At 36.0% G+C, this 13,855-nt stretch overlaps 1 protein-coding gene across 3 annotated transcripts in view; it reads left to right on the top strand.

The window, feature by feature from the left end:
• POLR3B (RNA polymerase III subunit B) overlaps window positions 1–13,855 on the top strand; it is a 98,010-nt gene that overhangs the window by 38,518 nt on the left and 45,637 nt on the right. For all 3 annotated transcript variants that reach the window (XM_087814876.1, XM_087814874.1, XM_087814875.1), the window contains 6 exons: window positions 3,021–3,182; window positions 5,780–5,980; window positions 7,558–7,720; window positions 8,882–9,035; window positions 10,809–10,883; window positions 11,478–11,576. In XM_087814876.1, coding sequence (XP_087671002.1) covers window positions 3,021–3,182; window positions 5,780–5,980; window positions 7,558–7,720; window positions 8,882–9,035; window positions 10,809–10,883; window positions 11,478–11,576 — 854 coding nt within the window. The remainder of the gene's footprint in view (window positions 1–3,020; window positions 3,183–5,779; window positions 5,981–7,557; window positions 7,721–8,881; window positions 9,036–10,808; window positions 10,884–11,477; window positions 11,577–13,855) is intronic.

The raw sequence follows: 13,855 nt of genomic DNA on the forward strand, positions 1-13,855 counted from the left end.
ATTCTGACAGGTGTAAAGTGATTTCTCATTGTGGTTTTAATTTGCATTTTTCTGATGATTAGTGACACTGAACGTTTTTCATGTCTGTTGGCCATCTGTATGTTCTCTTTGGAGAAGTGTCTATTTAAGTCCTTTGCCCATTTTTTAATTGGATTGTTTGGCTTTTTGGTGTGGAGTTCTTTATACATTTTGGAAATTAACCCCTTATCAGATGTATCATTGGTAAATATAGTCTCCCATTCAGTTGGTTGTCTTTTCATTTTGTTGAAGGTTTCTTTTGCTGTGCAAAAACTTTAACTTGATGTAGTCCCATTCGTTTATTTTTTCTTTTGTTTCCCTTGCCCAAGGGAATATTTTAGAAAAAATATTACTAAGAGAAACGTCCTAGATTTTACTGCCTATGTTTTCTTCTTGGATTTTTATGATATCGAGTCTGACATTTAAATCTTTAATCCATTTTGAGTATATTCTTGTATGTAGTATAAGAAGGTGGTCTAGTTTTATTTTTTTGCACATATCTGTTAAATTTTCCCAACACCATTTATTGAATAGACTGTCTTCACCCCATTGTATGCTCTTGCATCCTTTGTCAAGTATTACTTGACCATATAGGTGTGGGTTTATTTCTGGGCTCTCTGTTCTGTTCGATAGATCTATATGTCTGTTTTTATGCCAGTACTATGCTTTTTCATTCCTCTAACCTTTTTTCCTAAAGAATTTCCCACATTCTGGGTCCCTAGATGATGGTATTCCCATGGTGTCATTTAACATATATATTCCTCTGTCCTCCTAAATTTTTTGTAAACTGGTAGTTAAATTCAAAAGCTAGTTCCTACTCAAGGCCTTTTTTTTTTTTTTTTTAAGACTATGTCTGATTATATCTATTTTTTGTGTGGTTGGAATTGATCACTGGGGTTAGATGTTTGGGGCCCTGATTCATCCATTATAAAGTTCCCCATCAGCTTTTCTCCTGATGGCTTCATTTAGCTGCTGCTGCTTATTCCTATGGCCATTAATTAATTAGGGCACTCAAAATAGTGATACACTAAGTTTCATTCTTTCTGCATTGTTAAGCTGGAATTTTTCAATAAAGAATATTTTCATTAGCTTCTCTTTGGCTACCCTGAGACATAATTTATATGGAAAAGGCAGATGCTAGATGTTTTGTGTTGGGTTTTTTTCTAAACCAGTTTGCAGAATATTGATTTAATTCCCTAATTTCCTCCAAAAGTAGGTAGTGAAGGGTTTTCTTTTTTTCTTTCTATCATTATAAACTTAGGACTTTTTAGCATTCTTATTTAATTTTAGAATTATCATCTCCATTTTTTTGTTTAAACAAACAAAAAAAAAAGCCTGCTACTTTTTTTACTGAGAGTGTATTTGAATTTATAGATCAATTTAGAAAGAATTGATATCTAATAATACTGAGATATACCATGAGCATAATATATCTTTCCTGTTGAAACTCCCTTTAATTTCTCTCAATACTGTTTTAAATACAATTACTTTTTATATACAGTATTGGCCTATATCTTGTAAGCTTGACGAATTCACTTATTGATTCTAGTAGGGTTTGGGGTTTTTTAAAGATTCTTTGGGACTTTCTATGTGGACAAACATGTTATCTGTTTTCCAGTATCTATACCTTGTATTTCTTTTTCTTCCCCTATTGCACCGAATGGTACCCCATAATCCAATGTTGAACAGAAGAGGTGAAAATGGACATTCTCTCTTTTTCGACAAGTTTATAAGGGAAAGCTTTAAGTTTTCTGCTCTTTCCTGCGATATCTGGCCCTTGCTTTGTATCAGTACAGGATCCTTGGCCCAGGCAGGTTTCCTGCCCTGCCCCAGGGACAGATGGTTGTGGCTTCTCCTCTTGCACCTGGCCTTGTACCTTTTCCTGGAGTCAGTGGCCAGAAGATTTGCTGGCCTTTCTCCAGCAGTAGGTTGCTGTTACTACTGGTTGCAGGGAGAGTGCCTCTTCCACCCTCACAGACCTACAGCTTTGTTTCTGCCTCTCTCTCAGCGCAGGTTACCTTTGCCTGGGACCATCGGCTGGAGGGTTTCCTGACCCTACTCTGGTAACTTAATGGTTTTGCTTCATGTGAGAGAAACTCCAGGCAAATAGATAGGGTTTTGTTGCTTATTCCAACAAAGGGGTCGCTCTCAGATCTTCTTTCTCAGGTTTTACTCCAATCTTTCATGAGCACTCATGGAAAAGAACTTGTGAATATGGATCCTCTTGTGTCTGGGGCTCTGAAGGATTCCACGCTTTCATGATATCCCACATTTGGCATTGGAGAAGTCCTTACAATTTTAACTGATTTCTTCTTTTATGGCAGACATCTGCTCTGTCACGTGTCCTTGGAGAGACTTGTCACCATTTGCAGTTCAGTTCACCTGTTGTCTTGCACCCTTACCTCTCTGTAGGAGTCAACAGTTTATGATTTTGTACCTGATTCATCATTTTTTAAATTATGAAAATGGGAAGGATGTTGTCTTATGGCTTTCTACAGTGGAACTTACACATCTTTCTTAAGATCTCCACTCTCCTTCCAAATCCTGGAGCCTTCCTTCCACCTCTGCCACTCATCTATTTCATGAAATCATTGATTAACCCTGTTTTCCAGTAATCTTAAAGTAGGGGCTTAAACACTTTGATTTTTTTTTCTAGCATAGATGGAACTTTTTTTTACACTGTATTTTGGCCTCTCCAGCATTTACATCATTCTCTGCTTATTCAGGCTTGTGGAGCCCAGGCACTGGTCTGCGGATTGGTATGAGTCTGTGGTCCAGTTTTCACTGGTCTAGAGAGTAATGAGTAAGGGTGGATAGTGTGAGTTTCATCAAGCGAAGAAAAGTACATATTTACCAAGTTGAATTTTAAAATATATTTTTTTCAGTCTTAAGCAGTTTCTTTATTTTGTTTTTTAACAAAGTTTAATAAAAACCTAAAACTTATTAAACAAGCTAGTAATGCATTTTGAAAGTTTACCATATACTTTTTTTTTTTTTTTTAGCTTTTATCTCTTCTTTTTGAAGATTTGTTCAAAAAATTTAATTCTGAAATGAAGAAGATTGCGGACCAGGTGATTCCTAAGCAAAGAGCAGCCCAGTTTGATGTAGTCAAACACATGCGTCAAGACCAGATTACCAATGGCATGGTGAATGCCATTTCTACCGTAAGGCTTCAGTCATTTGTTTAGAGTTTTGTAACTTATTTGTAAATCTATTCATATGCATTTATATGTGTGTGTTTGTGTGTGTGTGTATGTATATATAAAAGAATGCTTACAAACCAGATTTTTTTTCTACTTTGAAAGATAGTCTATAGTTTAAATGTTATCAGTAGGAAATTTGTTGCTATATGACTTTATTGCCAAATTATAGTTCCTGTTATATGAGGCAATAAGAAAATAGATATATTCTTACATACAGGAAAATCTTAGTTTCACAGTTAATAGTCATTCTTCTCATGGATATATTTTCCCATTTTTTTTCTATAATAAAATGGACATATTACAAATAGGTTTATTAATGACAACTTTTGTCTATAACAGTACAGAATGTTTCATTTCATTGTAGGTTTTTATTCCTCAGAGGGCCATCAGCTCTTCCTCATGTAGAGATAAAGTCAGGCCTCTGCAGCTGCTGTGTATTCAGGGCCTCTGGCTGTTCATACAGGGTTATCAGATAGGTTCTTGCTCCTTTTCTTAAAGCGCAACAACTATAGGTCTATCTGATGAAGTCTGGTTTACATTTTGTATGCCAGGCAGAAAATTAGTTTTATGGATGGGATTTTGCCTCAACAAAAGAACAGTATAGTGTTACACATTGATTCCCTTAATGAAAGAATTAGTAGCGGAGTTGCTGCAACACTTGACTTTAGAAATTTTCAGTCTATACGAGCAGCCCTTGCAGTGACAGCTATATCTAAACTTAAGGCAGACCAGGCCTTTGTACCTAGTTAGGCACATTAAACTCTTGTGGTCCCAGTTTGCCTAAAAGTAGATCCCTGTATATTTAAAGAGAAGCCTCCAGAGACCATTTAAACACACTTCTGTTAGGAATACTTTTCCTTGCTTTCCTATGATTTTCAGGTCATAATAGCTGTTCTGAGCACTTCTTTTGTCCCTAAGTGATAACGCTTTACCTCCCAGAGAAGACTGCTTATTAGAAAAATCAGTATTAAACCTTCTTGCAGGCGTTCCCCAACTTGTAGGCAACCAGCAGAAGGTCAGCTCCTAAAGTTGTGTTGCCATTAGTATAATATTTTCAACAAATAAATTTTCTTAGAAGAGCAATTTTAGACCCCTGTCTGCTTCTCTCTCCCTTTTGTAATACTCCTGTAGAATACTAGAACAAATTCTTGCTGAACATCTTGGCTTCACTCCCCATCTACTTCCCGTTTGCCAGCAGCTGCTGCCTTATTTTAGTTCTGTGCAGAATATTTATCTTACGCTTACTCTCTGGACATAAGTTTCTGAGGTTTGTTCTCATTCAAAGCATAAAAGGAGTTAATGGAAAAAGCAGTAAAGAAATTAACTTATGGGATAAATGTGTTTGCTTTATTTCTTTGCTTTGTAATGGATAGTGTTTCTTAGAATTCAGCTCTTTTCCATGTTATCAAAAACTCAGGTTTCTGAAGTGATAGACTTTCACTATAATGATGATTAAACTTTTAATTTGTGAGGGAGCCCCCTAAAGTCACATATCTTAATTCAAACAGATCGCCTCATCTGCTTCTGAAACCCTAGCAGTTTTTCTACTGTGAGGGGTTTTAACCCAGGATTCATGAGTCCTTCCCTGAAATTGAATGAAAAATTTTGTGTTCATGACCTATGTATATTTTTCTCAAGAGAACAGTCATAGCTTTTTATCAAATTTTCAAAAGAAAAATGAAAAACCAGTTTGGCAGATGCAATATTTTTTTTGCTTTTGAATCAGAAAGATCATTAAATTATTTTCTTTTGCTTTTCTATGCATACTATTTTCTACCATTAATTCATGTTGCCATAAATTTAAAAGTTAGCAGTTTCTAACCTTAATCTTTAAATTACCCTTGAGAATATTTAATATGTGCAATTAATACAACTATGAAATAATATATTTGATGTATATATATTTAACACATAGGAGATAAGTTTAATGTTCACGATTTATTTCATATGGATCTTTTTTAAGATTGACATGATAGCCACATAAGATATGTATTTCTTAATATGAATATGTATGCAGTTTTTAGCCTTAATTAAGAGCCTAGTTTATTCATTATCCCTGATAACTGTTATTAGAATCATTTTTCTGTTGCTATATTTTCCTCTAATTAAGACTTATTTTGGAAGATATTTACATAATGGCACATTCCAACATGAAGTTATCTCTTTGAGCGTTAAGCTAGTTTTACCTTAAATGTATGTAGAAATTGCTACTGTTCTCTTAGTGCTTATTGCTTCCAGTGGAAATCTCTAGTTGAACTGGCTTGTTTGGGATATAATTAGTTCTTCAGAAAATAACTGCTTTGATGTGATAAGGTTGATGCATCAAAGCATTCTGAGATGACTGATAGATAGGTAATAATCATTTAATTCCTTGAAAACCCCAGCAAGTGACCTGACTAAATTTTAATCTTAACTGTGACATTTTGATTGCTAAATATACATCATGGCTCTAATGTCATAAACATGTTGTTCCTACAATGAGCTTCTCAGAGTAACTGTGAAGTATCAGGCAATTTATGAATTATCAGGGGTAGTCTGTGTCTGCCTTCTCTCTACAGGGAAATTGGTCTCTAAAGAGATTTAAAATGGACCGTCAAGGTGTGACTCAGGTACTTTCTCGCTTGTCATATATATCCGCACTGGGCATGATGACAAGAATCTCTTCCCAGTTTGAAAAAACAAGAAAAGTGAGTGGTCCTCGATCCCTCCAACCATCTCAGTGGGGAATGCTCTGTCCTTCGGACACTCCTGAAGGAGAGGTAAGGTACCTGAAGAGTCTGTGTGCTTTGTCAGTACCCATTGGTGATGTTCTGCTTCTGCTCCCATTCCCCCAGGCCATATTCTTTTTTGCATCAGCCATTTACATGCCAAGAAGTACTAATGCAGTTTGTCAGGAGAACATCAGTATCATTTCAGAATCAGTACCTGCAGAAGCATTTGATTTAGTATCTCACCCAAATAGAAACATGGTCCAAATTTTCTGGCTTGTTTAGTTAACCCAAGAATCCAGTCGTGCAATGGAGAGGAGACAAGAATGTGAAGGAAAATTGAGAGACCCATTACCTTTGCTTATGAGGAGCTCTTTTTAAGCTTTACCTTATTTTTTTAGGTGTCCTTAGAGTACATCATAGTTGCAATTGCAGCCGAGTAGGAACACACAGCCCAAGACCTAAAGTGAATTTCAATTCAGTTATGTAGGGTACATGAGCAATTACCTAAACACTACTAAACCGATAAGTTTAAATAGGTTTATTTCCATAGCACATACTACTTCCTGTGTCGTGACCTTTTCTCTTTCATGTTAACCATTGTTGGTTTCACGTGACTCTGTTCATTCTAAATTGTAAACTTCAGGAGGAAGGAACCTTGTTGGGTTCACCGATGTATCCCAAGGTCTTAGCACAGAGCCTTGTTCAGAGTAAAGGCCCCGCTACAGCAGATGGTTTTTAAGAATTGAAAATATAATCTTTACGTATCACACATCTCATTGTTCTTTTCTGTTTGCTATATTATATACTTACTTATATTTTTGTCTTAGAATTTTTGGTTGTATAAAAGTTAAAAAAATTTTATTTCCTTTTCATTCTGAAATAATTTTAGACATGCAAAGTAGTTACAAAAATAGTACAAAGATTTTTCATAATCCTTCACCTGGATTCCCCAAATGCAAACATCTTAGATAATCATAGTATAGTTACCAACCTCGTGAAATTACCATTCATAATGTACTATATCCTATAGATCTTATTCAGGTTTTGTCAGTTGTCCCACTAAAGTCTTTTTCCTGACCCAGGATTATACATTGCTTTCAGTTGTCTAGTCTCCTTAGTCTCTTAATCTGGAGCAGTTCTTTGGTCTTTCTTTGCCTTTTATGACCAAGAAGCTTTATAGAGTACTGGCCAGTTATTTTGTAGACTGTCTTTCATTTCAAGCCAGAAGTTTTGTATGTTTTTATGTGTCCACAGTTATCAATGTTTTTCGTTACTGTTTTTATACAATGTCATTTTAATGACTATGCTGCTCTATTGTCTGGGAATAACAATTTATGTAATTTTCTTTTGGGGGGTGGTGTCTTTATTTGCCACTTCAAATAGTACTGTGCTAAGATTTCTGTGACTAAATCTACATTTATATCCTTGCTTGTTATCTTAGGATAAATTCCTCTGGGTTAAAAGGTATGTACATTTTTAAGACTTTTATATGAATTGCTGACCTGTCCCCTACATGGCTGCACTGCTTTACATTGCCATCAGCAAAAGTGGTGAACTATTTTTAAATACAAACTGTACTTTGTATTACTAGTGTTCATCTTAGAAGTGACTATGTTGTTTTTAAGGCATGTGGTTTGGTTAAAAACTTGGCCCTTATGACGCACATCACAACTGACATGGAAGATGGACCCATTGTTAAATTAGCCAGTAACCTGGGAGTAGAAGATGTGAATTTATTATGTGGAGAAGAGCTCTCTTACCCAAATGTGTTTCTCGTCTTCCTCAATGGTGAGCATACTATGGAGACATGTTGATCCTGAACAGTCTGTGGGGGCAGGGAGAGGGACCCTGGACCCAGGTTGACCTTAATTTAAAGGTAGAAAAATGGTAACAAAGGTATTCCATTGGCTGGGTCATCCAGGTTCTGCAAGGATACCGCTATCAGAGCTAAAAGGTCACATTGAGAGACTGGCTGCTTTCTGTACTTCAGCAGCTGTCAGCATTTGCACAGTGGAATAAGCCTCAACATGGTTTCTTTAAGTTCAAGTTAAATATGTGATGCATTCTGCAAAAATAAACAGATCAGCCCTGACAGTGAGTTGACTTATATTCAGTCACTTATATTCAGTCAACAGCCTGTGGCAAGAGAGTCCCTTTCCTTCTGTTCATGCTCTAGACTCTGCTTTAACCTCCCCCTTCCTCAGGAGACTCATTAGCAAGTGTGCCTTGTCCTCTCTTCTTGAGATTGGTGGTCTGGATGCCTGTCCCTTAACCATTGCACTCCATGTACTCACCCTGACCACTTAGCCCCCACACTCTTCTTCCTCCCACTGTGGAAGGCATTAACCTTTCCTGCATGGGCTGGGGAGTAGGAAAATGGCTGTTAAATGTCTCATTCAATGTGTCCCAGCAGCCAACATTGAAGGAGCTATTACTCTTCACTTTCAACCACTACCTTTCTGAATCCTCAAGCTAATCCTGGGAGGCGAAGTCTGCTTTCCTTATTTCACAGATGATGGTGACAACAAGAGCTATTTAATAATAGCAGTTACTAGGTGCTAGGCAGAGTTCTAAGTGCTTTACATAAGATCAACTCATTTAATCCTCACATGGGTTCTTTGGAAGTGATAGAGCCAGTGTTCAAACCCAGGGAGTCTGCACCTCAAGTTTATACCCCCAGCATGGTGGTGACAGAGAGGAAAATGAGACTAACTTTTCCAGGGTTACTCTTCTAGCACCTGGTAGGGCTGACCCTAGACTCAGGTCCCTCAGACTGCCCTTAGCTACTCCACTCCATTGCTTCCCTACAGCCTTATAGACTGGCTAGAGATGTTAATGGTATTTTCAAATGACTATTCAGTGCTGCTTATCATTTTCGTTGGCTGTATATTTTAAATCCTGTTGAGATTTCTTTTTTATTTATGTATTAAATATTCTTCTTCCTGCTAGGTAACATCCTGGGTGTCATTCGAGACCATAAGAAGCTAGTGAATACATTTCGACTAATGCGAAGAGCAGGATATATCAATGAATTTGTTTCCATCTCAACAAATCTTACAGATCGATGTGTCTATATTTCCTCTGATGGAGGAAGATTATGCAGGTATAAGTTGTTAAAAAGAATTTTTAAGAATCTCTATGCTTACTTTTGAAAGAAATAAACTCTCTTATCTTTTCATTTGCTTTAACCTCTTTCATTGTTGAGATAAGTTTCATTCAGTTAGCAAACACCTCATGAATATGCATACTGGGTACTGAGGATTCAAAGATTAATGAGAGTCTGTGCCTTCAGAAAGCTCAGTCTTCTGGCAAAGGCAGAAATAATTACTAATAGCAACCAACTATGCTAGTAGTAAATGATAGCTATTTTTATTATTATTTTATTAGGTGTATTATATATTTTATTAGGTGTATTATTTTATTAGGTGTACAGCGTTATAGGTAACCCTTTGTGGTTCGATTACCCAAAGCTAGATACTGCTTTCTACTCAAAAGTCCTTAGAGTTTGACTCCAACAATCATGATTTTACCCACTACATTCTGTTGCTATGAACTGAGTTTTGAAGGATGATTAGGATTGTGTTACTTGGAGGAAAGGAGAAAAGCTGAGGAATGGCAAGAATAAAAAACATAGATTGTGGTAAGCCCCTTGTAGGGTGCCGGGCTCACATTAGGTGCTTATTTGTGGCTAACCTAGTCCATTTAGGGGTAGGGAAACAATGACATTTTCTAGGTTACTCTTTTTTAGGACTTTTCTCTGTCTTTACATCTTATATAATATGGCATAGTCTAAAAGAAAACTAATTATTTTTTAGAAGTAAGTTTTATAATGGTATATCATAGATCTGGCAGGAAGAATTAGAACTTACTGAGTAAAAATAAAAGGTAACTGAGGTAGCGAAACATGATCCCTTCCCTCTGCTACTCCTGTTTCTGTCATCATTTCTGAGTTCCTTAACCTGAACTAAACTGCAGCCCTTGAAGTTGATTTCCACAAAAAGTTCACCCAGTTCATTTTTCAGCAACTTGTAATTGTGCAGCTCCTCTTAACTGTTTAAAAGTGCTTATTAGTCCTCAAATAGTCATTTGGATTTTAGGGTAGGGTGCACAAGTGTCTGGTAGTTACTTGCTCCTCTGTAAGAGCTGCTTATCCAAATAGCAACAGCCATTGACGTTTTAGTGCCACATGCCATCCTTTGTGTATGTGTTTCCTTGTGGTGGCGAAGCCCTCAGAACCAGATCAACACTGACAGTTACAGTTTAATCTACCAGAACATGTGGACCAAAAGCTGTCTACCTTACACACACTGCGAAAAATCGCAAAGTTAAAAAGCATTATTCTCTGCAAACTGATTGCTACTCTTATTGGTCATGTGTAGCTTTAGGTAGCCTGCTCTGTAACCCAGTGATGTTTATGCTAAATCAAACTGCTCTGAACAGTAGATATTCATCAGACCCTCCATTGAAGTCCTCAGTGACAGTTCTTCTCTGCATACTAACTTCATGGGTAGTAGATCACTTATTTCCAATATGAAGCAGGAGATTCTTTTCATATGATGCATTTACACAGTTTAAAATATGACACTAAAGGTTTTGTTTCCTTTTTAGACTTATTGAGTATCATTTTTTAGTTGCCTTTTCACCTAAGATACTTGGAGAAGTACTGGCTATGTATACATGTGTATGTGCACACATACAGACACGGGCTGATGTGTATGTCCGTGTATGTACATGTGAGAGAGAAAATAGGCCTCAGTACACTTACATGTAAAAACTACCTGGTGTCCTCAAGCAATACAGAAATAAGAGTTTTCTTATGTTTTCAGGTTCCCTCATATCCCAACTTTTTTGCTGACTTAATTTTTTTCCATTCCAGACCCTACATAATTGTTAAGAAACGAAAACCTGCAGTCACAAATAAGCATATGGAAGAGCTGGCTCAGGGGTACAGGTAAATGGCCAAAAGCAAAACTTCTCAATCTCCTTAGTAGTCACTTACATAGTATATTCAACAGTAAAATTATTTTACCTGAGCTTTTAAGAATAGTATGTTTTCACTGTTAATCTTTTAATTCTTCCCCACTAAATATATCAGCCTGTTAAAAACCTATTTTTCTCTATGTGAACTTCCTTGGATATTTTAAAATACTGATCAACTTAGATCATGGGGATTACAGATTCCTGGTGTAAATTAGTGCACTATTAAGTGTTCATAGTAAGAGAAAGACTTTCATCCATATGTTGATATAGACACTTTGGGTCTCTTGTCATATGGAGTTCCTAAAGTCATAAAAGATATTTTTAGAAGTGGAGACCAGATGGACAAGAATCACAGATGTTTTACTGTTATTTCAGTGATTTGTGATTTCAGTGATTTGGGTCATTGTATGACCCAAGAATATCATGTTGCAAGTATCCCAATGTGCTGATACTCTGGGAGAGTATATGCTTTGGGTAAATGAAAGCCAATACCTTCCATTATTGCATATAAAATATTATAATGAAATGCCTTTTAGTAATGTATGTTTCACCAATATTTTCCCAGAAATTTTGAAGATTTCTTACATGAGAGCCTGGTTGAATATCTAGACGTGAATGAAGAAAATGATTGTAACATCGCACTCTATGAGCATACAATTAATAAGTAAGTAGGATCCCTAACAACCATAATTAAAACCTATTTTGCTTATAGAAACTACCTTCTCTTTTCGTTTCGTCTTTAGTTTTTCTATTATGTGCTCCTTAGTAGTTACTGTTAGAAGTATACTCTTCTATAATAAACCATAAACCATCATTTATCCCAATATAAGACTGTCACAACATTGCTAACAAGTTATTTTTATACTTATCTTTTCTATTTATTTTGCACTGTTTATTTTTTTAAAAGGAATTGCTGCTCTGCTTTTAATATTTAATTACTGCCAAAGTTGAACTAATGAATCAGGATATGTAAAAGATGTATTTATCTCTTCTAGAGGGCATTTTATCAGTGGATATCTGAATTCTTATTGTCAGTGCAGGAATTCCCTACATAGTATGTGGTGAAGATGCCTCTAAACTTATGTGAAATATAAACATGATATGGTGATATGGTGATATATTTACAGTGTTTTTTCTGGAACAGTGATTTTTTTTAGAAGCCTTAGAGGACATTTATATAACTTGCTGTCTGATGCATGTTGCTGATGTACTGCTTACCTGAAATTGGAATTTTTGCAGTTATATTGTTAAGTAGTGAGGGAGTTTAATCCTACCAGCTGATAACTATTTATGTCTGCAATCAAGAAAAGACTTTTCTGTTTTCTGTTACCAGATGAAATATACTTCTTTATTTTTGTCTAATTATAAGTTAGTAAATAATGCTTTCAATCACAATTTTATTTCCTTAAAGGTATGAATCTCTTAAAGTACTATTTCTATACCCCTCATTCCAAGATTGACCGAGGATAAGGGAGAACTATTATATAGTAACCCTATAAATAGCAGTTCCATCCATCTGCTACTCAAAGCAGAAACCCCAGTTTCAGCTTTGACTACCCCACTCCACATATACCCTTAGCACACCACTGGACCTTCAATCCACCCAGAACCTGAGCTCTTTTCACTACCTCCCCAGGTCACCTTAGTCCAGGCCACTGCCGTTGCTTGCCTGGATTCTTGCAAAAGGCTTACGACTGTTTTTGCACTTGTCCTCATATGGTCTATTAATAGATCAGAGTGGTCACTTCTCTTCTCCTACCCCCCAGTGGCTTTCCATCTCCCTCTGAAGTCCTTACAGAGGCCTTCAGGTTCTTACATGTTCCCCCGACACTGCTTTACACCTGCCAGATCATCTCCTACCTCCCTTCCCTCACTCTGTTTTAACCTTGGCCTCTTCTTCAAACACCCCAGGCATGCTTCTGCCTCAGTACCTTTGTACTGGCTGTACCTCTTCCTGAAACACTGTTTCATATGCCTGCATGGTTCACTCCTTCACCTCCTCCAGGTCTTTGCTCAGTTGTCACCTTCTTATTGAGTTTTCCTCAACAGCCTATTTAAATAGAAACCTCTCCTCTGACCACCTCTCTTCACTGCTTTATTTTTCTAGTGCGTATTGCCTTACAATAAAATCTGTAAAATGTATATTTTATTTATTTATCTATGTATTAGCTGTCTTCCTCCAATAGAAGCTTCATGAAGGCAGGGGTTTTTCTCTGTTTTGTTCACCGATGTAAATGAATATAACTATCAAGTATCAGTATTGTCAAATCACCATGTTATCCCATACATTAAATTCATTCTATTTTAAAAATAGAAAAGTTTTATATTATTTGATTTATATATATGACATTTTTCAATGTAATTATAAATATATTATTTTAATTGCTTTTTATTGCATTGTCTGACTATACATAATTTAACTTGTCCCTTACTGAGGAAGATTTAGATTGTTTCCAATTTTTCCTGTATTACAAGGCACAGGTTACTTAAGTTTAACTTGAGCTAAATTTAAGGCTGTTATACATGGTTAATAGGAAGTCTCCTAATTCCTCTTCAGGATAGAAACTTATGGTGGTTATAATTTTGAATAATCATGTTCCTTTCTTTTTTGTAAAATCAAAATCCAGAGTGTTTAGATTTTGAATAATTATTAGGTAGGTAATGTATGATCTTATATAAGTTGTCATGAAAAAGGAAGAAACTTCAATGTTTACCTTCTTTATTTTCAGATTCCATCTTACCTCAGTCTGTACATATGAAAGAGTAGTTTTTATTTACATGGGGAATGCCAAATTGGCCAGTATATAAACAAAACGGTACATTTAAAACAACTTTTTTTTATCCTAGGCTATAAAATGTCACTATAAGCTTTTTTTCTTTCAAAACAAAACAAAACCTAGAACCTTTTTCTCTCCTGACAAAGACCTAAAGTATCCAAAGGGA

The sequence above is a fragment of the Miniopterus natalensis genome, chromosome 2, assembly GCF_054644295.1.
Source record: "Miniopterus natalensis isolate mMinNat1 chromosome 2, mMinNat1.hap1, whole genome shotgun sequence".
In the NCBI taxonomy this organism is placed as follows: Eukaryota; Metazoa; Chordata; class Mammalia; order Chiroptera; family Miniopteridae; genus Miniopterus; species Miniopterus natalensis.